Below are 26,428 nucleotides of genomic sequence, written 5' to 3'. Positions count from 1 at the left end.
GGAGCCGTGGCAGGGACCGGGGTCGGTAGTCCTCAACAGTGCCCTTTCCACTCGCAAAGGCCGAGGGGAGCCAGCTTCTCTAAACCCGAGCCGACCCCACTCGGATCCGACGCACGGATCGGGCGGAGCGAGACCGCCGGATCTGAGAGACCGTGTGCTCCGACCTAGATGGAGCGAAGACACCAGCTCCATCGGATCCGAGGCTCGGTCCTCGGCTCGAGAGGTCGGGTCCGGTACCAAGCACTCAAGGGATGGGACGGATCCGAGGTGCGCCGACCTATCGGATCCGACCCACCCCCGGATCCAACTCTGCCCGGCGCCGACAGCTCCGAACCCATGGTGTGGGTCGGAGAAGGAGCCAAAGGGGAGAAAAAAGGGGTCGAAGCCCCTCCCGGATGGGGGGGTGCTAGGAGCACTCCCATTTGCATTTGGGCCTGGATGAATTTCCTCATCATCCGGTCCATATCTGCTTCACTCATAGAAAAGGTGGATCTAGTCGAGGCCACCGAAGCAGATCTAGAGAGCCGCCTTGGGGACCTCGCTGAAGGGCTAGCCTCCTCCTCCTCAGGCCCAGGAGAGAACCGAGGGGAGTGGAGCCGAGGAGGAGGAAAGCTAGAAGGCACAGGAGGCCGCTTGGATGGAGGAGCCCAACTAGAAGTTTCAGCTCTCCGTATGTGGTGCCTCCCCCTGTGCCTCTCCTTCTTCTCTCGCTCCCTAGAAGACTCTCTCTCCTCCGGCATCTTAGAGGGAGGTTGAGTCCCAGCTGGTGGAGGAGAGCCCACAGCAACTGTTTGCTGTGTAGAAGGGGCAGAAGCCGAAGCGGTATCTGGAGGAGAAATCCGCCAGAACCAGCTTCGACCTCCGCTCCCTCAAAGCTTGGGGGTTGAACCCTGCACAAATGGTACAACCAGAAGACAGGTGTTCAACCCCCAAGCATTTAACGCACCGAGTGTGGCCATCCGCTGGGGACAGCTTATGGCCACACTCGGTACATTTAGAGAATACTGCCTTATGGGCTTCAGACATGATAAGCCCTAACAGGCCTAAAAATACACACACACACACAAACTATGCAAAACCCGAGAAAAAATTAAAAGAATAGAGAGAGGAAAGCCTAACACAAACACCTCTAACCAATTAAATTAAAAAAGTCAAAGTTTTTGAAAATTTTCCTGTCAGAAAACTTATCTGTACTAGGAGCTCTAGGAATCCGTCGCAACTTGAAAGCGGCAAACGAAATCTGAAGTCAGTCAGGGATTGGCAAGGGGTTATGGGTAGAGGGAGGAGCTAGGAGCTCGGAGCCTAAGCTTTTGAAATGCCGGCTCGGATCCGAGGTCGGATCCGATACCCACAGGTTGCAGACAAATGAAGTCTGCCTACTTCAGATCATTTATTTCCAACCTGCTGCTTTCCACTCAATATCGCACCAACACGGTTAACATCGTTGCTCAGGTTTATGCACTACCAGTAAACATGACAAGAGGAATTGGTAAGAAAGCATTAGTTGCCATTGCTCTAGTTTGGGTGTTAACATGCCTGGAATTAATGGGGATGCTGCCTGGTTTAGAGCAGAGTGGTGGGGAGTGTCCAGGATTCCAGCATATTTATTGGACTCCTGGTAAAACACCACAACCAAAGGCTTTGATAGGAGAACTATTCCAACGCCCAATACAAATCGGAGGCTTGGAGTATTTTGGCTCAGGCTGTATACAGTGTGACTGGCATCTCACGCACTGGAAAACAGTATAAGCATCATTTTAATGACCTACAGACGTGCAAAAGGGATAACTTCAACCAGTGTTCAAATGAATTTCAAACTGCTGACATCTCACAGCATATGATAAGAAAGCATTTGTAATACATAGAAAGCTAAATATAGGCAAGAATGATATGCATAGTGCTCTTCTGTTCTTTCCACAGCTAATGCTGAAATAGTTAAACAGATGGGCTTGTGCTGATCGAAATGAGAGAATGAGGGAAGCTAGTGTTATGTATGCAGCACAAGAGAAGTATTATTGTAGCTTTAAAAGTTAAAGATAGATTTTTGTTTTTTTATACAGTTGTAGCAAACTGAGCATGAATATCCTAACTGTAAAAGCAAGTATGCATTAGTCTGTAGCACAGACCGACTTCACGAGTCAAGACTGTAGTCAGAGGTTGTGGGTTCAAATACTGCGAGTAACAACCATACAATACTGCATTTCTTTAATAAGATTACATTAAATGAAACTCTATACAAGCGGCATAAATGCCCTGCTCTTAACTGTAATCTGTATAATTGGACCAAACATACAATATATGCACATTTCAAGGATTATTTTCAGCAATCTGTAGTTATAGTGTGTAGTTGTTAGGACATATACTTAAATGTAATACTTCGGATAAAATAGTTGTATACTTGTGTTAATGCATTGCATGTCACATACGATGGCACTAATTTTCTCTCTTATTTTGTCTCACTCCAACCCTTATCTCTGTTTTTATTTTCTATTATGTGTCATCAAATTGTCTCCATGTAATCCATCTGTACTAAAATCACTAAATGCTTCACAGCAAAGCGAGGTATGCCAGCCCCAGTGAATCAGTCTGCCCCCTCTCCACCGGCTGCACCAATGGTCAGTACACTTGGGACCCAACCTGGCAGCACTGCTTCTACTACCCCTGCACTACCTGCACCCTCAGGTAGTACTGCCCCAGCAGCTGGTGCTGTGGTACCCTCTGGGAGCAGTGGCAGAGGTGGGGATTTCATCATCCTCCAGGAGATGCTAGGGTTGGTGCATAGCATTGTGCACTGCACCACTGGTGTATGCCTATGCCTGGTGGAGAGCTGGCAATGGAGTAAGGCAACAGTGGTGACAGTCCACTGGGTGAGGACTAGATTCTCAATGTCTCCATGTTTGATGGGCATGAGCTTGTGTTGTCCCCTCCCTCACCCCAATCACAGTGTCCCCCAAACTTTTGTATCCCTCACCATCCCTATGTCTTGTCCTGTCTGTTTGCATTTTCTTCCTCACCTACCCAACATACCTGACCCAGACATACCTATTTCTTTTACCCACCATTCAGCTCTTACTGAATTAAAAAATGAGCACTTGTCCCACAAAAGATATCCATAGCTCTCCATTTCAAACAACTGTCTTCATGACATACTTGGTCCAGTCCAACTGGCTATACAGCATGATTACATTGTTGTCACCCCTCTTTCTAGAGATGACAGTCCAAATTCAGCTAATATTCTGCATATATTTTCAGTTTTTACTGTTGAAGAAATGGCTAGCTATGGTTCTTTCCTACCTCCCTCCTGCACATTCCTGTATTGCTTTCCCTTTGTTCTTCCCCCTGCTTGCTCCCCATTTCACCACTTTCCTATCTACCTCATTTTAACACCTATAATTGTACAAAAAAGTAGAATGACACACAACAAACACAAGTACCAGAAAAAGCAAGGGAACCCTTCACTTTTTGGACTGTACGTTTGTGTGGAGTTCGGCATCACTCACCAATGCCAAGTGACGGTAAGCGACTCTACAAAGATCTATTACATCCATGCAATGCTGCTTAACACCTCTGTGGTATGCCAACACACAGCAACCCATGTAGTATATAAGAATTAATGTCACTGCATTAATGCATGATAGTTAGGGACCTTAGGGTTAAGGAGTGGATAAGGTGAGTGTGCGATAGGGACCTTAGGGTTAGGGAGCGGGTAAGAGGAGTGTGCGATAGGGACTTTAGGGTTAGGGAGCGGGTAAGGTGGGTGTATGGTAGTTACGGACCTTAGGGTTAGGTTTGGGTTAAGGTACGTGGATAGCTAGTAGTGTATGTATGATTTAGTGCAGAGTTTTGTGAAGTGTATGTGTGTGGATTATTTATTTTGGTGTGCATGTTTGTCGGAACAGCGAATTTGCTATTCTGAGTGTTCGATGTTATAGTCTTTCGATCGAAATGGTTCGATATTATAACAATCGAAGTTTTAAGACTTCGATGTTATAATATAGACCCAGGGCTATTAGCCTAGTAACCTTCTATGAACCTATGAACCTACGAACCTATGCAGGCCTTCTAACATCTTCTCCTAAATTCACTGCTGATGTTGTCCACTATAGGTTGTCCTGCAGCCTTGTAAAAATCATACTTGTGCTGTAGTGGTTGTGTAAAGCACTATGCACTACAGTCTGTATACTTAGGTAGGGGGTTCTGTTCTCACTGCAGTTAAGTGTGTGTGTGTGTGTGTGTGTGTGTGTGTGTGTGTGTGTGTGTGTGTGTGTGTGTGTGTGTGTGTGTGTGTGTGTGCGCGCGTGCACTTGCTTGACTTTCATACCAGCATGTGGGGCACTATTATTACCATATTCTCCTCACCAGACACTGCTGATATCAGCTATACCCGATTTGTAGATATGCATTATTCTCACCAGGGCAGGGTCATATAATGACCTGGAAGCCAAGCAGACGTCACCTCTTCCTATACAATACAGATTACAGTGACATGGCTTTCAGTCTATCCACATACAGCATGGCATGGTTTTAGGTCCTGTATTTTCTTGGTAAGAAACCCTTGCGGTCTCTACAGCTGCTGCATGTGCCTGGTGAGGTACATGCAAAAGACAGCATTATAGTCTATCACTATTCTGATGATTTTAAAGTACAATGCTGTAATATAATCCCCTGATGTTAATATGGTGGCATGACTTATGTGCGCAACATAGATTTTCAATATCAGTGTGGACACTTGGTGGTCGAAGTTCAGATTGCTGTGTGTTCCCAGGTCTTGCATCACTGGATTTCAGCATAGCAGGAGTGTTGTCAATGCTATAATTAGCACAGAAATCCACTTTGCAGAAGGGCAAACTAAAGACACATTTTTTTTCATTTATTTGTAGTCCGTGCGTCTTTGTCATCAATCATTTTTGTGTGTTAGCCCCCACCTTTGTTGAATATCATCACTGGTGGACTCAATGATTGCACTCAGTAGCAAGAATCAGCAAACATGGTAAGCCAAACACTTCAGCCTGAACTATCAAAATATAGATTTTAAACAGTAAAGAGCCAAGCATAGATCCCTGTGTTGCACCAAAAGTGACAGCTCTATTGGTGCAGGTTGATTCAGCAACTTTCATAGTATGTGCTCTTTTGGTGAACTAATTGGTTACCCATCTAGTGACATAAGGGTTATTCCCCAGCTGGGAGAGTTTCTTAATGATAACTGCATGAGAGATTGTGTCTAAACCCTAGGCCACATTAGGATAGCCAATATGCATTATCTTATCTTCATCCAGGCTTATCACACAGAATGAATGGGCTGTGACAACATCACAGATCGCCAATAGTGTGACTCGGCACATACACATTCCTGACACGGTTGAATACACACTTCAACACACCCTCCAAACAGACTGTGTTCCTGTAGAAGGGTTACATCAACATGCATCCATACGAGTTGGGGGACAGCACCTGATACATGCATGTATAGACACATCCTGACTCTCCTCATCTGTAAGGTAGACCAACATGTCATCATGGACCTTTTCTAAATGGACACTAGTAATATCCTGATGGTCTGCAACAGACCTGTGTGAGTTGTTAATGCTACATAATGTCTGTTACATCTAGTAGATATCCTCAAAGAGGTCATAGAGGGCATGCATGATGACAGCACTATCATACTTTTGAACTTGACAAGCCCAAGGCATTTGACAAATCTGCACTGATGTAGTCACTCAACATTGTCAGATGTGGCCATAAACACCTAAAGCAACAAGTGGAAAGATCACTTATGTGGCATCTAAATATCTTGAAATATGTGAAGTGACCTATATCTCTGGTCCGTACATCAAGGCTGTTTGCTAGGCCCTTTCTTGTCCATTATTTAGCCACAGGCATCACAAATGCCATACACATCCTGTGTCCAAACAGCTGTCTGTAGGACTACAGATTATGGACAATCATTGACTCCAACTGTGATACTAGTATAATATAGACAGTACCAAAGACTGCTGCCACAGCCATGACAATGCCTGCAATGAAACAAAAACATGGGCGGATTTGTTACATCAGGAAAACAAACACACAGCCCAATGATAGTATAGATATCAGACCCTGTAATAAGATCAATAGGTATGTAACCTGTGCCCTAGTATATATAGCATGTAGAACATCCACCAGCATTGTAACCACAGTGCTGACTACTCCATTGTATGTAATGCAACTACTGAGTATATGAAGGACATCCACATAAGAGGCCATAATACCTCCATAGTTCACAGCCTTCTTCACAACAATAACGGAGTACAATGTGCCCTTTATGTACTTCCCTACACATCCTCCACTGATGTTTAACTGAAGGAAGTGGACCACCTTTGCCACAGTGACTGGTCACACATCTTATTGCCATACCTAGGTATTCTTTTTGTGGCATAAACATTACTGTCTGATGGTGCAGAACCACCATCAAGCTGTTACAACAAATGCATGCATAGTAGCTGTTCCTATGATGCACACAGTACATACATAGCGGTTTGACTACACTGATGGCATGGGTAACATTTGTGACAGTGTGGTGCCATATACATTATATATTACACACAAATGCCATGCGCACCAGTCAACTAGTCTGTACTGATCATAATGTCACAAAAAGGTATAGCAGTGTCCCCTTTAACACCTACATCAGATGTTACAGTGTCAGGACAGTGTGCACGATTACCCTCAGAGTGCGGTCATGTCATAACAGTTGTATAAGTGAGTTTGTGCAGAACCATCTCTGATCACTCTAAATCACATATGTTATGTCAGAGACATAGGATTATTGGTGGCATTATTCTGATATTGTCTATGATTGTACATGTTTCTTTTACTGTTGGCCATGAGCCTTTACCTATGTCCCACTTGCTGGAGACCTCTGCCGAGATTGCACTCATATTCAGGCAAATCAGTTTGCACAGCTTTACAATATGCACCCTACCCCAATTGCATATAACATCCCTGATACATGTCCTCTGCCTTGTTCATGTAAGGATGCTTATCTCACACAGACATCTTCCCCACTGTTGTGTCACCTTGTGTGACAGTCACATAATACACAGTTTCACTGTGCAGTCTGTTCTGTACTATACCGATATGCGATTGGTGTTCTACACCTGCCTTCCATTGACATGCCCCCATCTGCTGTACATTAGGTGGCATCACCTTTCCTCTTTCCCTGTGTTCATTCCAACAATTCATCTGTGTGTCCCTATTCAATACACATACATTTCTCCCAGCGGGTTTATTTTACATGGCAGTCCATGTACCCCTTACAGATCATTTGCACACCTTCACTACAGAATGCATGAAATGGGATTTTACAATAGCCTGCGATACACACACTGTCCTATACTGTGTTTGGCCCATATACAGAACTATATGTTAAGCCCTGGTAATTATTGTGTCATTCCGTGCAATCTCTCTAACCTACTGTGCTCCCGAGGTAAACAAGTTTGCTATCTGTGTTGCTTTGCATGGTTTCCTGGCCAGCAACACTGTTACTAGTCACAAAACCATGCTTATTTACGTTTGTGCATTGCATGAATATGTAATTAGCTCTGCTGCTCACTGTGCATCACTGCACACACATGTAAACTCCATATAGGCTTTGTGCGAAGCCTACACTGAGTTTATTGAATCTCAGGGTTTATTTAGTAATAAAGACGAACCCTTCCATAATTTTTTGTATAAATTAATGATACTGATAAAGTTCTAAATATTTTACATATGTTATAAAATCACCTGTGGAACCCATGGCAGGAGTAACCACCACATGATATGAATACTGGTTCTAGGCGACTGTCGCTGTTGATGTGGCACCCTGACAATGTACAAAACAGGAAAAGGGGAGCTGATGCTGTTAAACCTGTGAACACCACAAGACACCCTAAGATGTTACAACAAAATGTTATTATTAACAGAAATAATGAAGTAGCTGCAATAAGGGTACTAAAGAAGCATAGGACTGCCCCACAAACCACATATATATAATTCTAAGCAACAATCATTAAAAAAAAAAAAATTTTAATAAACAGTACAGAATCTAGTATTACCAGAACCTATGGGAGGACATACGTATGGCTCCCAAATACGCATCAAAGTCTAGAAGAGTTTGTATTTTGCTTAGAGGTGTTTGCATAGGTATTTTTATACCAAAGTAGACCCCTCAAAGAATTTTTCCTCAGGTAGATGGCAAATGTTAGAGTTGTGACAGAGAAGAAAGAGGTAATGGAGAACACCGTGTTTTGGGAGTGTAATGAGTTGGCAGACTTTAAAATTCACTGCAGAGGACTCTGTCAGAAAAATTGCATGAGCAAATGGGTGCAACTAAGGATTTTTTTTTGAGTCCGTACATAGGACCTGAATGGTCTAGACTTAGTAAGGCCTTGTTAAGTTTAATTCAGGTGGCTGCCACAAAAGTAATTGTTAGAAAATGGGAGTCAAAGTCTAAACCAACTGCATTTGAAGTAATGAATATTGTAACACAAGACAAAAGAACGGTTAGTAGGATCCTTACAAAAGGGTAAGAGCAAATAACATAGAAGGGTGGCCTAATGGTTAAGGTGCTTGCTTTATAAACACAAGGTGCAAAGTTTGAGCCTCACAAAGGATAATTGGCTAGGCTTAAAATAGCTTGCAAGGGCAATTAGCCTAGTACTAATCTATGAACCTATGTCAAAAAAATAAAATGGGAACAATACATGCAGAATAATATTTTGGATGAGGAGTGAGTGAAGTTTAAGGGAAGGCAGGAATTGTGGAATTTATGTAATGATGGATTGATAATTGTACAAAAGAATATATGTGATGCATAAGGTTTGTAACTGAGAATGTTAATGTGGTTTGTTTTCTTAATATAATGTATGTTTGTCTAAAGGGATAATTCAATAAAGGTGTTTAAAAAACGAAATTACTAATACGTCTGCAACATAGTGTAAAGCAATTACTTAGGTGTTAAGGCAAACTACCTTGAGATGCAAAGAGCAGTATTATTTCTCAATGCACATACATAACTCTTAGGTCTGAAAGCTGCTGGTATGTGGAACAAACACACAGATTTATTGTTTGTGTGAGGTAGGGAAGGATTCGTAACTTGCACCTTCAATGAGAGGTAACATCTAGACAGTGGAATGTTAAGACTATGGGAAGTTCAGAAATACTTAAACCTTCACTAAAGCAGGAATATACTCTAGAAACAATCAGCAAACTGACCACCAAAGAAAGAAATCACATTGCGTGAGAGTGGTCAGTTACTGAATCAGAACCGTACAGTACCTCCTATAGGATAATGCCTACAATCATGGAAGCAAAGAGAAGGGCAACAAATTAAAATTGCTGTGGCAGACTGAAAATATGGGTAAGATTCAAACATCAGAACACTACTAGGTAAGTGACTGCAGGGACCGTAAGATGTTAATTAACATTATTAGGTCTCTCCCATATAGCTAATATAGCCACACAACTTAAGCACACAAACACACACTAAAATCGAACTCTAAACTTTATTCATCCCTTATTAGGCCCATTACTGAATGTAATGTACTCTTCAGCATGTACCTCACTAAACATCTAAACCAGCTTGACAGACCTCAACATACCCTCTCCAAAAAAAAATCTCGGACCTTAGTACTCCTCGTTACACTAAAAAACTAAAGGCCTGTCCCTCTGCATGGCGTCATACAAACTCCTAAGCTAGGATATCTGCTTAGACTTTCAGGCCAATAAAAACCCAGCAAATTAACTCCTTCACTTAAATACAGTCAGTGGTAAAGCAAACAAATGTTCTACACACCTAAACCTATGCTACCATTTCAACAGCAGCAGACACCACAACAGATACCTCAAACAACATATCCTCCCTTAACAGTTTTTCTTTAAATACCACGCAGAGTACTTCCCTAGAATCCTTTTAAAACAAGTTGGATGACTGTCTGGGTGATGATAATTTTTCACAGGGATAGTGCCAAAAGTCTACTTAAATGTGAGACAGTGTTGGTCTCTCATCAGTACCAGTGTGATGTCGATAATTTTCTTGTTTGTCTCCTTGGCCATAAGCTTAGTAGGAACCTATGAACCTATAAACATACTTTTAAATGTGGGGGCAACCCCCCCAAAGACTTATAACTAACTCAAGTTTTATATAATGGTAGCAGCTGTACTGATTTTTATACATTCCTTTGTGACCATTACATAAGATTAAAACTTAACAGATTAATGCCAGTAAAAGAGATTACCTTTTCAATATCTCCAAGTCCTTCTGTGTCAATGAGAATAACTGTGCGATGAGGATCATTTGGGTGAGAGACAGGCCAAACCCAGATTCCCTTGGTCTGTGACTGCACAGTAGAACCCAGCTGAAACCCTCCATCTGGAAAATACATGATTATTATATATTTAAAAAAATTTAAAAAAAAATCACATGAATCATCTGCATAACAACTCTGACATGCCACAGCCCATTTTCTCATTAAAAGGAGCATGCCAAAAGCCATCAACTGCTTCATATGAAATATCCTACATTGCCGAGTGCTGTTTCACTGACTTGTACAGTGCCTGTGTTTTATTACTAAGTCACTGTGGGAGGTGACAGGCAGCTCACACAAATACAGTATGACATACAAAATAAGTCTGTGTAATAATCAGTTAAATTCTCCAACACAAAAAAATAGAAATACTCCTGGATGACCACAAGAACCAAAAAACCAGACTGGAAGATGCAGAAGAACAGAGTGAAATCCACACAATATTAGCATAATAAAAACCTTTAATCCATGCTTTTGTAACCAAACTTCATCAGAATAAATTATACATGCTGTACATCACATTTAAAAACAGTTTTAAAATGCCTTTACACCAATCAACATGTGTCTTTTCACTTAAACAATTATACAATTAATCAATAAAATTTCAAAGCTCAGGAAGTTATTTCCTTATATAGACTCTACGGTCTTTCAAAAAACATTTAATGTTAACAGCATCATTTAAACCAGTTTTTTTATCTGAATTATCAGATTTGCCATAAAGCCTCCTTTTGTTCAAGATTTGTTTTAAAATTGCCACCCCTAAAATCATGACTTCCATGCTCCAGCACAGAAAACAAAAATTTTTTATACATGTGACAGGTGATAGTATGCTTGTAAAAAGCATTCGTCTTGTCTTGTTTTCTACGTTGTAATAATGTTCCTTTATTCTAGTGCATAGAGCTCTTGTAATCATACCAATATAGAATGCACTACAGTATGCACACATACCAATGTATACAACTCCTTTACTCTTATATTTGAAATGCCTTGGAACTTTCAAAGTGTAAGGCAAATGTTCTAAATCAACTAAGGGACCTTCAGAAATGTATCTACATATATTACACTTCCCAAACTTATGGGTCTATATCAGATGATCAAAAGCTCACAACTTCGAACTGCAAACCTTGAAAGCTGACAACATCGAACATACAAAAAAAAAAAAATACTAACTACCCAAAAAGAAAAAAAAAAAAAAACGCTCTATGCAGAGGGGGCAAGCCCCCCTGCACCCCCCACACCCACTGCTACTTAAATATACAAACTCCGAGAACGCACTATAGTGCAGTAAAGGGAAATATTCCCTTCTCACACTCTATGGCGATCTCCGTTCTGAGGTTCGATGTTGTCAGCTTTCAGAGTTGTGAGCTTTGGACTTATCAGCCTTCAATGTTCTGATATAAACCCTACACTTATACATGCCCCATCTTTTATGTGAGGTGTTGGGACAATAAACAAGTTTCTCTCTCTTTCTACAATGTTTTTTAAATTATTTTGATTTTTGTATACAAACTTTGGTTGGGTCCCCACAATGGATAGTAAATTTTTATTTCCTTCTAACATTTTCCAGTTGTCAGAAATGCTATTTCTGAGAATACCAGTATCTATGGTAATATCCAAACAAATGTAATTGTCAGCATCAAATGTATTCCTGTCATGGTTCTGTTTTATATTAATATTGGAAAACCCATGCTCAAGAATGGCTGGAAAGAGACTGTCCCTATTCTGTGTGACATATTCAGCCTGCTCTTTCAACAGAATTTTACTATACCCTCATTCAACAAACAAGGTGGTAATAAATTGTATTTCCTTCAAAAAGTCACCCATTTCACTTGTCATTCTACTGGCTCTTATGAGCTGTCCTTTTGGAATATTATTTTTTATGTAACAAGGGTGCATGCTGGTAGAATGCAAGTAACCGTTAGTGAAAGTTTTTTCCTGAAAATCCTACTAACTTATAAAGCTTAACATCCCATTCTAAAATCACATCCAAAACATGGACTTTTAGTCCCACATCCCCAGGACAAATTTTAAATATCCTGATCTGGAGTTAAGGATGTCAACAAAAACTTTGCACTTTTTGTACATCCCTAACCATGACAAAAACAAGTCATGCAGCCACACTCTAATTAAAATTGCAAGTAAAATGTTATTTTTTTCAACTGATGCCATGGCTATATAATAAAGATGTACAGTACTTCGTTTTAATAAATCATCTGCATAATTACTAACCCATTTTTCCCATCTTCTGCATGGGGCCAGGGTGTTGCATCAATTAGTGTCACCAATCACAATTCAGTGGTACTCTCCTACCTTCTATGACAGTTATGTCTAACTCTTGCAGGTCTTCGCTAATGCAATCACTACGTCTCTTGGCTGGACATACTGGTTTCCTCCTGCCTTCTTCCTGTCTCACCCAAATCTTCTTTATAAAGTCATATTCTGCTTTCCTGCTCATGTGATAGAGAACCAGTGTAATCTGTTCTCAGCTTTTTCTGCAGTTCAGGCTACTCTATAGTCTGCACTGCTGTCCTCATTTTTTCATTTGTCCTATAGTGTGCATTCTACCATCTGACACAGGCACTTCAGCTTCCTCAACTGCTCTGCCTTCACTGCTCTTGTTTCTATGCCACACACTGGTCACAACACTATTTTTGTATACCTTACTTTTCATCATCTTTGGCATTCTTCTGTCACTCAATACTCCTGACACTATAGCAGTTTGCTGCAGTATCTTTGATTCTAGCTTTCACCTCCTCACTCAGACCTCCCTTCTCTTCAACCATCCCTTGTGATACTTGAAGCCAAGTGTTCCACTAATTTCCCTTCTAGCTCACTTTTCAGCTTCTACTGATTTCCCTGTTTGCGTCCATCACAGTTTTCTTGTCGGTACTGTTTCATCCCATGTGCCTTCAGTTTTGCATTTCAGTTCATCATCATTTGCTCAAGTTCCTTTTCTTAGTCTGCACGTCGTGTCACATTGTCTGCATTCCTTTTCAGTCTGCACATCATGCCACATTGTCTGCGTTCCTTTGCACAGTCTGCACATCATGCCACATTGTGCAAAGGCATTCCTTTGCATAGTCTGCACATCATGTCACATTGTCTGCATTCCTTTTCACAGTCTGCACATTATGCCTCATTGTCTGCGTTCCTTTGCGCAGTCTGCACGTTGTGTCACATTGTCTGCATTCCTTTTCAAAGTCTGCACGTCATGCCACATTGTCCGCATACAGCAGCTTTGTTAATCTGCTCCTCTGAACTGCTTGCTAATATAGTCCATCACCAGAGTGAACAGAAGAGTGTTCACAGATTAATCCTGCCACACTCCCACTCGGAACTACTCTGAGTCCGAGCACTGTTTGTATGTGTGTCATTGAGTCCTCATACATAACTTCTGCCAATGCTTATAACAGGATTACCCAAATCAGTTTTCTTGGCACCTCATCATATGCTTTCTCCAAGTCTAGGAATGCTCAGTTGGACTCTTTCGTCATCATCATCTTCACCACTATCTGTCTCAGTGAAAGTATTTGATCAGTTGTGCTGAATACTATTCTGAAAATGAACTTCTCATCCTCCATCTTAGTTTCTACTACTCTGTGTGTTAATCAATCACCAGCTCTGTCACCTTCACACAGTGACAGGAGTTTGGTACCTCTGTACTGCCCACCATTGGGAATGCCCACTTTGTTCTTGTACACTGACATTGTAAAGCTTACTCTCCAGCTATCTGGGATATGCCTGGAGAGCATATTTAATCTCTGATGACAAACTGTGAGATTGTAAGACAGAAATGGTCTTTTGACAGGTATAGCAATGAATACCCACAGAAGCTATAATTCCCTTAACTTCCCAATGTCATAATCAGTCTGACTTCATCTAAGCTTGCTGCTTTCCCTGACTTCATTTTCCTTAGTGCTCTATGTACTTATTTTAATTTTTCCTCTAATTTCTCATTTGTAATAAATGTATCCTAATTTTTTTCCCTGAATAGATTTTTTCATCTGTAGTTTGGACAAATGACTTCAAAGAAACACTTTTCATCACAGCTGTTTCTGGCTTTTTTTCTTCAGAACTCTGCAGAATCATTCTCTTATTTACTCTTTAAAAGGAGGCATGAGTGCCTTTCATATTTTTCATGGTAAAATTTCTGCTTTGACTGATCTATTTGAGTGTCTCTTGTACCAGATAATGACTTTTAAGCAGATGCATGAATCCTTCTTTTCAATCTACAAATCACAGGTAGTTTACATGGCAAAGAAATTTCTATATTTCGATAATGCTAGACAGCAGTTCCTACAACTGTTAATCGTCAGTGGTTTGTGATTTTTTCAGACATCTGACATCCTGCATGGCCCTTTCCACTTAAAACATTTGACTGCATAACATTTAGACTTGACAATGATATGCTAGACCTCCTACTGTTCTGAAAATCCATGCTTGGATATTTTAGACCATTAGTAAATTTTACAACACCTGAAATACTATGCAGTTTAAAACATGTTATGCCACTTTTACTAGTCGTATCTTGCAATTTCACAATTTCAGTAGATATACATTAAATATGCTGCTTCATGACACAGAAACAAGTATGTTTCAGTTTTGCTGTGTGGTATTTCTGGCACTAAATAAAACAACATAACATCTGTTTAACTGCTATCATGATATGCATTATATGCCGCGGATTTGACTTTCTTATTCTGTCTTGCACAATAATACATCAGAAGCGGTTTATCATTTTTAGTACTACATTGTAATTCAAGAATGCTTGTCAAATTCCTGCCTCATCTCATCTGAATGAGTATATTCATGTATCTTTTCTAAACAACAAACTTTGTACGTTACTAATCTCCTCTATAAATGAAAAGTAATGCTGCACTTCTTTCCTACCTGCAGACTTACGTTCTGGACTGCTTCTAGTTGCAACATCTCTCAGCAGTTGAGTCTCCGGATCTGTCTCTATACATTTATGAAATTCTATTAGTTTCTTGTTCATGGTGGGCAACTGTCGTAACACTCAGTTAACCGCCAGTTTAGCCTTAAGCAGATCATCTGGATGCCCTGATCAGTAAAAACAACTCAGCATATCAGCTACAATTATCTCTTTTTCTGGTTTACAACTCATTTGCAAGTCACATTCCTGTAAATACAACAGTTACTGTAATTCTAATGGTACACTATGCAAAGAATTCCTATGTAAAATAAAATCCCACCAAGACCATCCAAGAAGTAAGCAAATTTAATGAAACACTTAGCGCCTCGGCTTACACAGCCTTCCAAGATTCTTATGCATACTCTGCAGTAACTTGACCAGCTCAACTTTACGTTGTCACTTGGGTGCTTACATCTCTCCATTTAAAGTATACATATGACCTGGTTACTGCCTATGGGGGAGTAAACTGAGCTAAGTGCTCCAACCTAGGGTAGATGAAGTCAGATATGGCTGAGCTCTCAGTGTATCAAGGCTGAGCATATTGCCTCCACCAAAAACGGTGCCAAAATTCAAACAAAAAAGAAAGTTTAACTATTGTCTCAGTAACTGGTGTTATTATATGCACTCCAATGTGTGAAAGCATGAGAAACAATGGCAGTCAGTTTTTGTTTTGCCAGGGATGGGCATATCTTTCTCTTCAGGGCTATTGCACCCTGGCTATGACATTTTCTACTTCCACCCTTGCCAGTTTTAGTCAGAGCCAGTCATCTAGACATTTCAGCTTAACAAACTTTGACCTAGCCTATATCAACTTGGCACTACCTCACTGCAAGGAATCTTAACAAAACGCCTGACCTTGAGAGCCTTTCTGACCCTTGAACATACAGACATATATATAAGAATCAAAACTTGTTTCTACTGTAACAGGAATACTCCATCTTTACTAGGATTTAGTGTGAATCATTCATTCAAACCCTCTAACAATGGTGGAGATGCATCTATATTCATCCACAGTCCTACTGCCTCAAAACAAATTCTGCTCAAAGATAGCCTCATACTCCTTCATATCATAGGAGGTTACTAGGCTATTGGCCCTGAAACCCTTATAAGCCTAACCAAGAGTTTAGCCCATGTTTAGACAAATCAGCACCCATCTCAACATGCTATAGTCCCTAACTAATTAACAAACTATGATCAACCTGGATGACATTAATTACTTGCATATTAACTTGCTAGCACACACAACCAATATGCAATTGCATATAGTTATTAATGCAATGTTTTGTTTTGCTTCTGTACTTTTGATTTTTATTTATGGAAAAATCTTACCTTCTCCAACTAAATGTTCCGATGTCCTTAACCATATTCATATACATATTACACCTACCTGCTCCACGCCAACAGTCTCCCCTCCAAGATTAAATCACACCATCATGCTGTCACATTCCAATTAAAAATCCAACCCATGACTCATCTAACTCTTTAGTATTTATAGATTTCTCAATGCCATCCTCCCAGCACTCTCAGAGAACCAAAAGAAATGTAAAAGCCCCTCACCAGGGACCCTACAACAAAATTAGTTACTACTAATTCTCTTCCTCTTATCATGATTCTTACAGGGAAATCTCTCTATCTATCTGGCAGAAGTACAACAGCAAATGTAAGATTAAGTCCCTAGGATGGAGCCCCAGTATCAACAAATTCTACAATAAAAGAAAAACCTTCTCGTACTAAGGAATACGTTTAAATCCCCCATTATAAAAGTCAGCAAAAAATGATCTCCAGAGAACTCAGGAGTAATTTTTTAAGCCAAGTATGAACTAAACATTTGCACCCCTTCCAAAGATAATTATAAGGCTTTAACTATAGTACGAATCTCAGAAATAATACCCAGTGCTACACAAAACAGATCTCATATTGTAGAACATACACTACATTGTTAATATACTTGGAGAAATTTACCTCCAACTTTAACCTGCTGTTCTTCCCAATGCATTTCTTTCCTACTCCGTACTGTCTACCTTCCATTAACTGCTCTGTTCAAAACCAAAGATACTAGCTGTGTGGACAGTGACAAAATACTGACTTCTCATATTCAACACTAAACATAACCTCGCTGATTCCCTTTTAAAACCAGTTTTAGAATTCTCAGTGGGGACCTGTCCAAAGCATGGAGAACACCGTGATGCTCTTATACAATGGTGGACCTACCACCCACCCTGGAAGCTACAGATGTAGTAGGTCTACCAGTATTATGTTTACAGTCCTAGAGCACACTATAGTGGAATTCATAAATAATGAGATCAGTTATCAATTATCCCTTGACCTGAATCAGTTTTGCATCGTAAAGGGTAGGTTCTGTCTACTAAAATCTGATGGAATTCTTTGGCATGGCTTACTGGACATGGGAAAACAGCTAAACCACGCACACTGCCCACCTGGATTCCAGTTAAGCCTTTGATACTATATTGCGTTACTAATGAACAGCTCAGATTCCTGAATATTAACACCTTTGCAACTCACTGGATAGCAAACTGGCTTGCTGGCAGACATGTACACATACATACATACATACCACACACACCCACAGGACTAGCAATACACTTTCCTCTGAAAGACATGCCACTAGTGTCATCCAGCAGGGCTTCATAGTAGGTCCCCTCTCTTTGGCATATACTTCTCTGATGTCCAGGTTGACACCAAGGATCTATGCCTGACACAGTTTGCTAATATCTGCAGACTTGGTGCTGTCAAAGAGTACTTTTCCTCCATTAATTATTAACTGCAGTGAGTCGAGATAAAACAGACATTACTTAAGACTAACATTTTAAAATGCAGCTAACTCTAGATATAACAGATATAATGAACTCACAAAACAGTGCATCTTTTTAAAAAAGGAGGGTTGATAAGTACGTGTATTAATGTTGATATATGGAAAATGTATATTTATATAACAAATGCTATGCTTGCAAGTGAATTTCTTTTATAAAAATTTGTAAAATTAGAAGTTATGTACTCACCATAACGTTCCATCTGAGTAGGTATCTTCATTTGTCTGCAACCTTTGGGATACGGATCCGATCTCGGATCCGAGCCGGCAACTTTTACCACAGCATAGATCCGAGCCCCTAGCTCCTCCCTTTACCCATAATCCCCTGCAAACCCTAACTGACCTCAGATCACGTTTGCCCGATATAAGCAATATAAAAGTTCCCCGGAAGGGGCTAATCCAAGACAGATCCTAAAGGTCAGGGGGAAGGAGGGGGGGATAGTTGCAGACAAATGAAGATACCTACTCAGATGGAACGTTATGGTGAGTACATAACTTCTAAATCTGAAGTAGGAACTTCATTTGTCAGCAACCTTTGGGACAGAGTCCCCAGCTACCTGAATCCTGGGTGGCCTTTATGGAAGAACATTCCGGAGCACTGCAGAGCCAAAGGACGCCCTACTTCTGGAGACAACATCCAGTTTGTAATGGCTGATAAAGGTATGAGATGAGGCCCAAGTGGCTGCGGAACAAATATCATCTAAGGGGACCCTAGATTTAAAAGCCGCCGAAGCAGCGACGGCCCTAGTAAAATGAGCTCGAACCCCTTGAGGTGCAGGCCTTCCCGAACTCTGGTATGCTAAGAGGATACAATTAGCTATCCACCGTGATAGTGTAACTTTAGAAATTGACTTGCCTAAACTTGTTTTGGTAAAGGAGACAAACAACTGGTCAGATTGCCTATGACCAGCAGTTCGATGAGTATAAAAACGTAATTGTCTGTGCACATCCAAGGAATGCAGTTTATATTCTCCTTTGTTCTGGTAAAGAGCACAGGAAGATTAATGGATTGATTAATATTAGCTTCTGAAGACACCTTAGGCAGAAAGGATGGATTGATCCTGAGGTAAACTCTATCTGGATGGAAGGATAAATACGGCGGCTTAACACATAGAGCCTGAAGTTCAGAGACCCTTTTAGCTGAAGTAATGGCCACTAAGATGGCCGTTTTCCAAGAGAGATATTTAAGATCAACCGTGGCCGCCGGCTCAAAAGGGGGGGGCTAGTCAAGGCTTGGAGAACCAAAGACAAATCTCATGGGGGTACTACCTTCCTGACTGGAGGTCTGAGAAGGAAAGTACCCTTGAGGAAAGCTTTACAAAGCTTAGCAGTCATCAGAGGGCCTGATTCATGCCCTACATGATAATGCGAAATCGCTGCCAGTTGTACCTTGACTGTAGAGCAGCTAGCCCCTTGATGAAAAAGGGTAGTTAAGAACTCCAAAACCGACGTGAGAGGCGCCGTGAAAGGATCCAAGTGATGGTGTTCCGCCCAGATTGAGAAACGTTTCCACTTGCTTCGGTAGACTCTTCTGGTGGAAGGTTTATGTGCTGCTACTAGGATGGTTTTGACTGGTGAGGAGACTCCGGGAGTCCTAATCAGGAGTGGAACTGGAGCAACCAAGCCGTCAGCTTGAGGTTGACCAGGTTGGGGGCCTGGAGACCCAGAGGGTGGGTAATGAGATCCGGGAGTGGATCCAGAATCCATGGTGGATGAATTAGGTGAGACCACAGGTACGGGAACCATGTTTGACGAGGCCAGAATGGGGCAATGAGGATCATTTTGCTCCCCAGCCAACTGGCTTTCTGTAGGAGTTTCATCATCATGGGCAATGGAGGATAAGCGTAAAGGAGACCGGGAGGCCAAGCATGTACTAGAGAGTCTCTCGGGGACTCCCCCTGAGGGGGAATTAGAGCGAAGTAACTGTTGCATTTGGTATTTGAAGGAGAGGCAAAAAGATCGCAACAGGGTTGCCCCCATAGGGCAAATATTTGTTTCGCTACTAGAGGATTGAGGGACCATTCGTATGGAGTCAGGATCGAACGACTGAGCCTGTCTGCTAGGATGTTAGACCGTCCCGGAATGTGCGTTGCAATAAGAAAGCGGTTGGTGGAAATCGCCCATTCCCACACTCTCATGGCCTCGCGACAAAGGGGATAAGACCTGGTTCCCCCCTGTTTGTTGATGTACCAGACAACTGACATGTTGTCCGTTTGTACTGCAATTGTCCCAATCGGTAGAAGGCTGTGAAGTGCCTGCAACGTCAAAAGCACCGCCCTCATCTGTAGGACGTTGATATGCAAGGAGTTCTCTGTGTCATTCCACGTGCCTTGGATCGTTCTGCCTGAATAGTGCCCCCCCCCCCAGGCGAGAGGCGTCCGTGGTCACTGTGGCGATGGGGGAAGGCATCGAAAATGGTCGTCCCGTGTGGAGACTCTGGGACCGGAGCCACCACATGAGCGACGTTCTGCAAGCCCTGCTTAGGGGAATAGGATGGGACACGGGGTTGCGAGACAGGGACCATTGTACTTGGAGGGTCCATTGCAGTACCCTCATATTTAGGCGAGCTAGGGGTAGTAGAGGAATAGCTGCCGCCATGGACCCTAGAGCCCTCAGGATCAATTCCACAGGTGGAGCAGGAAGAATGAGAATGGCCTTGACATGCAACCTCAGGTTTTGAAGCCGATCGGGAGTTAAGAAGGCAAGCATTATCCTGGAATCCAATCTGGCCCCTATAAAATCTATCACCTGTGAGGGGACTAGAGAAGATTTGGTCATGTTGATAGTTAACCCTAGACGTGGAGCAAGGTTGAGGAAGTAATCCCTGCCTGAACAGAGCAGATGCCTTGTTGGGGCGATGAGGAGCCAGTCGTCCAGGTACGGAAAGACCTGAATTCCCTGAAGCCTCAGGTGGGCCGCTATGACCGCCAAGACTTTGGTGAACACCCTGGGTGCTGAGGTGAGACTGAAGGGAAGGGCTCTGAACTGAAAATGACTGGCTCCCAGCCGGAAGCGGAGGAACCTCCTGGAGCGTCTGTCCACTAGGATGTGGTAGTACGCATCCTTGAGGTCTATCGAGCACATCCAATCGTTCTCCCATAATAGGGGGAGAATAGATTGTAAGGTGACCATTCGGAACTTTTCTTTGGGTACTGCCAATTTCAGGAGAAAGAGATCGAGAATGGGTCTCAAGTCCCCTGTCTTTTTTGGCACCAGAAAGAACCTGGAGTAAAACCCCGATCTGAACTGATCTGGGGGGACGGGTTGGATGGCTCTTTAGTAAAAGCTGCTGAATTTCTGTATAAGCTGCCTCCTTCTAATTAGGTGGTACGTCGGGGAGGCTTCTGATTTTGGGGGTTACAATAAAGGGAATTTGGTAACCTCTGGATATGATGCGAAGCACCCAGCGATCTGTTGTTATGGACTCCCACATTGCTAGGTGCTTCGAAAGACGCCCCCCGACTGCCTCCAGAGTGGAGCAGCCGGGCAACCCCTCAGGGGTTCTGCATGAGCCTCTCAGGGAAGGGTTCTCTGGACCCAAAGTTTCTGGGACCCCCTCTGCCTCTTGGGCGGCGTCCTCCCTGTCCTCCTCTGTCACGAGAGGACTGGTTGTCCGGAGCAGACTGGGACTGATGCGATTTTCGGAACCACATCTTCTTCTGACCCTTTTGGTTCTTAGAAAAGGACTTCTGGGGAGCAGAGAAGCGGATTCCGACGGCAGACGTCTTCCCGTCTTTCTCGCTCTGGACTAAGGTGTTGCGAACGGTTTTGCCAAAAAGTGCAGAACCATCAAAGGGGGCATTCGCAAATGAGGCCTTAAAGGGTTCCGAGAAGTCACAGTGTCGGAGCCAGGCCTGACGCCTGATTACCAGGCCAGCTCCGCCGGCTCTAGCGGCTCCTTCAGTGGCGTGTGACAAGAGCCGCATAGAGGTGTTAGAGTAGACATTCGGGAGGAGTACAGATGCTTGTCTCCTTCCGACATGGACTCTGGGGGGAATGCAGCGTATTCTTTTATTAGATCCAGCTGCATCCGGATGACGTGTGCCATATAGTTCAGCGCTGTCATGGAGAAGGTTGCTGAACTAAAGACCCGCTTCCCCAGGCGGTCCATCGCTCGAAAGTCCGTACTCGGAGGGTGGACCACAGAGCTCTCCTGAGCCAGCTCTCTCTTGGTGGCCGCCGCCATCAACATGGCATCCACAGGGGGACCTCTGCTCCAGTGGGTTCTCTCAGCAGGGGGACTCAGGATCCTATCCGGGCGCTTGGGGATTGGCTCCACAGTGTCCGGCTCCTTCCAAGCCCTGGTGGCAATAAGGTCCACCAGGGGGTCGGGGGGAGGGGACACCCAAGCGGTAGATGGCCCTGCTTTGAACGCCTCTAGGAATACGGACTCATCGGAGGAAGCCTTGGGGGCAGACCACCCCCCCTAATCCTGAGCATCTCCATGATGTCTCCAAAGGAGACATCCTCGGGGGGTGACCTTGGGGAGCCTTCCCCTTCATCCAAGTCCGTATCTTCGGTAAGGGACTCAGGGGAGTCCACGTGCCTCCTCTTACACTTGGCTTTGTGAGGAACCTCTTGGGGGGGCTGTCCAAGGAAGACTCACCAGCAATATCACGTTCCGCAGGAACACCCAGAGACGTTGAAGCAGGCTGTCCCGAAGGCCGGGTGATGGGAGCCCGGACCAGCTGAGAGGGAGTGCAGGGAGGAGCCGGGGGTCCGGATACACTCAACAGTGCCCTCTCCACCACCGCGAAAGCCGAGGGGGAGCTACTCTCAATAGGCTCTGAGAGTCGGCTCCCACTCGGATCCGAAGGGGGGACCGGATCCGGGGCTGAGACCCTTGGATCCGAAGGACCCGTGTGCTCTGACCGGGATGGAGCCGAAATCACACAAAGTCCCTCGGATCTGAAGCTCCGCCCATGGCTCCGAGAGGTCAGATCCGACAAACTCGAGGGACCAGTCGGAGCCGAAGTAACTAGTACTGTCAGCTCCGACACACCCCCGGCTCCGAGTGCTCTGAACCCGGGAAGCGGGATGGAGAAGGAGCGATTGGGGCAAAAAATGGGGTCAAGCTCCCCCCCCGGGGGGGAGGCAAGAGCACTCCCATCTGCAGCTGGGCCTGGATGAACCTCCTCATCATCCGGTCCATGTCTGCATCTGACATACTAAATGTAGACCTCAACGAGGCCGAGGCAGACCTAGAGTGACGCCTCGATGACCTCGACGGGGACCGGGTTGCCTCCTCCCCAGGTCCCGGTGAAAAAGAAGGGGACCGGAGCCGAGGAGGAGGCAATCCAGAAACCCTGGATGGAGAAGCCTGCTTGGCGGGCGGGGCCGAGGAAGAGTTCTCGGCCCGCCGCTTATGGTGCTTCTCCTTCCTTTTGGTTTTTCCGGCCTCCATATCCTCCGGAGCCAAAACGGGAGGTTGAGTCCCGACCGGAGGAAGGGGGGCAGGGGTGGCCGCTACCAAGGACTGGGTAGCGGCCACCGAAGAATCGGAGGTCGGAGCCGAGTCCGGGGGCAAAAGGCCCGCCAGAATCAGCTTCGATCTCCGGTCCTTCAGTGCCCTGGGGTTGAATGCTGCACAAATCGTGCATCCCGAAGAAAGATGTTCAACCCCAAGGCACCTAACGCACCGGGTGTGGCCATCCGCCGGTGAGAGCTTATGGCCACACTTGATACATTTTGAAAAGATGGCTTTAGGGGCCTCCGACATATTGAACGTAAACCACACTCACTAGGCCCCTAACACACCACAAACACACACTACGGACTAGCGAGGGTAGGGAGGAAAATTTTTTTTAACAAAAATAGATATTAAAGAGGGAACCTACACAAACTCACACAATCACACAAGAAAGTACAAAAATTCTAAGATTTTTCTCACAAAAAACCTTCCGAATTGCCAGGAGCTCAAAATCCAGCTTGTTGGCTTGAAGCGCGGCAAACTAGATCTGAGGTCAGTTAGGGTTGGCAGGGGATTATGGGTAAAGGGAGGAGCTAGGAGCTCGGATCTATGCTGTGGTAAAAGTTGCTGGCTCGGATCCGAGATCGGATCCGTATCCCAAAGGTTGCTGACAAATGAAGTTCCTACTTCAGATATTGTGTTTTTCAAACATACAGAAATTTAAAGTAACATTTAGAATAATTAGTTATATACTGTACCAATGTTCATGAGTTGTGTATTTAAGAGTAGAAAATCCAAAAAGAGCATTATATTTGCAACATCCAAGTTGGATAGAAAAAGCAGCGGACACTCACCTCCTTTGGTGTATATTATTGCTGCAAGTCACTCCAAGGTGGAACCACTTGCAATTTAAGCAGAAGATTCACTCAAAATTAAAACAGCTTCATCATATATTCATAATTCCAGGGATTTAAAAAAATAAAATTAGAAATGTAAGCATCGATGAAACGATGTTATAATAACAATAGATGCAGTACCCCTTACATGGTTATCCACATATTTGGAGAGAATACATATGAGTGGGGCTAGCAGGAGATACTAATTTAGCAGAACTGCTTGTAGTTTTTAGTGTGCCAGATACAATTTTGATCAGCATTTTATAAATAAGAGTCTCCAACAGGTAATCAGAGTAGAGACGGTAGCTACCATGCCCTCCAGCTCTGAGGGTCTGTTTATGTCATGCTGGAAGGATAGGTTTGTACATTTCAGTAATAATCAGCAGTATATTGCCATTTAAAAGATGATTTTATTGCATAGCAAGGCAATGAAAAAAGGTATTTTTTTATTTGACTCATTCATTTTTGAAGCTGGCCATGTCAAGTTATAGTAATGTGATTACATTTTTGGACCATGACATCAATAAATCAAACTTGAGCATTTACAGTAAAGAAGGGAGTAGCAGTAACACATACTTTAGAGATAGTTGTTTATATAGCCAATATGTAAAAACAGAATACTGTAAAAGGCTAGTTAATTAGAACTTCAAACTTCACTGCAGTTTTAATGATTTTTAAAAGTGGCTTCACTTAGGGAAAATCTGTTGTTAGAAGTCATGCTTAGGGCTTGGTTTTTGACATCATTACTGAATTGGCTTCCATAGGATCGACTTATATCAGCTGATCACCAACAGTGTTGTAGAAGGTAAAAGGCAACAACTTTCAGAAATTAACTGTAACAAGTGGAGTGGGGAGGGCTAAGGAGAGAGAGGTTATTCTATGTATATATGTTACTTTGTTGAATGAGTACTAAAAAAAGTGGAACGTATCAATGAATCAACAGCTGTTTAGCAGAGTATTAATCCACTAATGTAAAATGACCAAAATAACTTTCGCCAACAGTAGATCCAGTGTTGTGCTACTTCTAAGTAGGTATATTTAAGGTGGGGGGAGTGGGAGGTGCAAAATTATCTTAAGTTAAAAAGTTCTCCCGAAAGTTGTTTTCACCAATTTTTAATTAATTAATTAATTAATTTATTTATTTTGGATGGATGGTCACTCAATTACAAAGTTATTGAAATGACAGGAGAATCTTGATGGCAAACCAAGAAACTGGAGACGTGGTATAGGGTTGTCCTACATGTTGCAATGCAACAAAAAAAAAATACCACCACCCTTAATCCAATGTCATGGCATAGACAGATAAAGCCATGATGACCAGAGTTCAATTAGCAACTTGGATGTCAGAGACACTTTCAAGGAATGACAGGCATGTCAGTCCTGGGAGGGAGGGTGAACACATGGATTCACCTGATGGAGTCTGGATACATGCACTGAGCGCTGTCCTAAATGGAAATAGCCAGACTGGCTGAGTCACCACTGAGAAGGTATGACAGTAATGACAGTATAATCCTAGTGGATACACAGTGGGTGCAGCTGGAGGGGGGTTGGGGCATAAGAAAAAGTCCACAGACAGTTATATGAATCCATAATCTCCTTAGTAGCACTAAGCATGGGATGGAGTACAGACTGCCCTGTAGACACAGTGAACAAAGAAGGCCCTGGATACAGGTGATGGTTAGCAGCAAGGAAAAAAAATAAAAATACCATCCTAATGTTGACAAAAGTTAAAGTTGTTACCTTTGAGGGAGGTACCTAACCCAGCACATGCTAGAAGTACACAGGAACCACCGACCATTGTAGTACCTAGGGTGTGGTCGGCGGTTATTTTCAAGCAAGTACCAAATCATTACCGCCTATTTGTACAAATCCAGCTAAGTTCCAGCGTGTGCTGTCGGGACATATTTGTTTACAAAATCCTACAATAGAAGAAGTCAGGGCAGTTCTTCAGTACGCCATACCGGCTGATCTGATGAAATGGATTTGGGACCATGCTAACGTCCCTACTCAGATTCCAAGACATTATGCACAAGT

General features: G+C 43.0%; 1 protein-coding gene across 1 annotated transcript in view; it reads right to left on the bottom strand.

Moving 5' to 3' along the window:
- LOC122812165 (guanylate-binding protein 1-like) overlaps positions 1-26,428 on the bottom strand; it is a 789,313-nt gene that overhangs the window by 701,408 nt on the left and 61,477 nt on the right. Inside the window, exon 2 of the mRNA XM_044084488.1 lies at positions 10,257-10,390. Coding sequence (XP_043940423.1) covers positions 10,257-10,390 — 134 coding nt within the window. The remainder of the gene's footprint in view (positions 1-10,256; positions 10,391-26,428) is intronic.

This window comes from Protopterus annectens, chromosome 9.part0, assembly GCF_019279795.1.
Source record: "Protopterus annectens isolate FY-2018-M chromosome 9.part0, PAN1.0, whole genome shotgun sequence".
Classification (NCBI taxonomy): Eukaryota; Metazoa; Chordata; order Ceratodontiformes; family Protopteridae; genus Protopterus; species Protopterus annectens.
The sequence above is the reverse complement of the archived record's forward strand: the minus strand, read 5'-3'. Positions and strand labels throughout refer to the sequence as shown.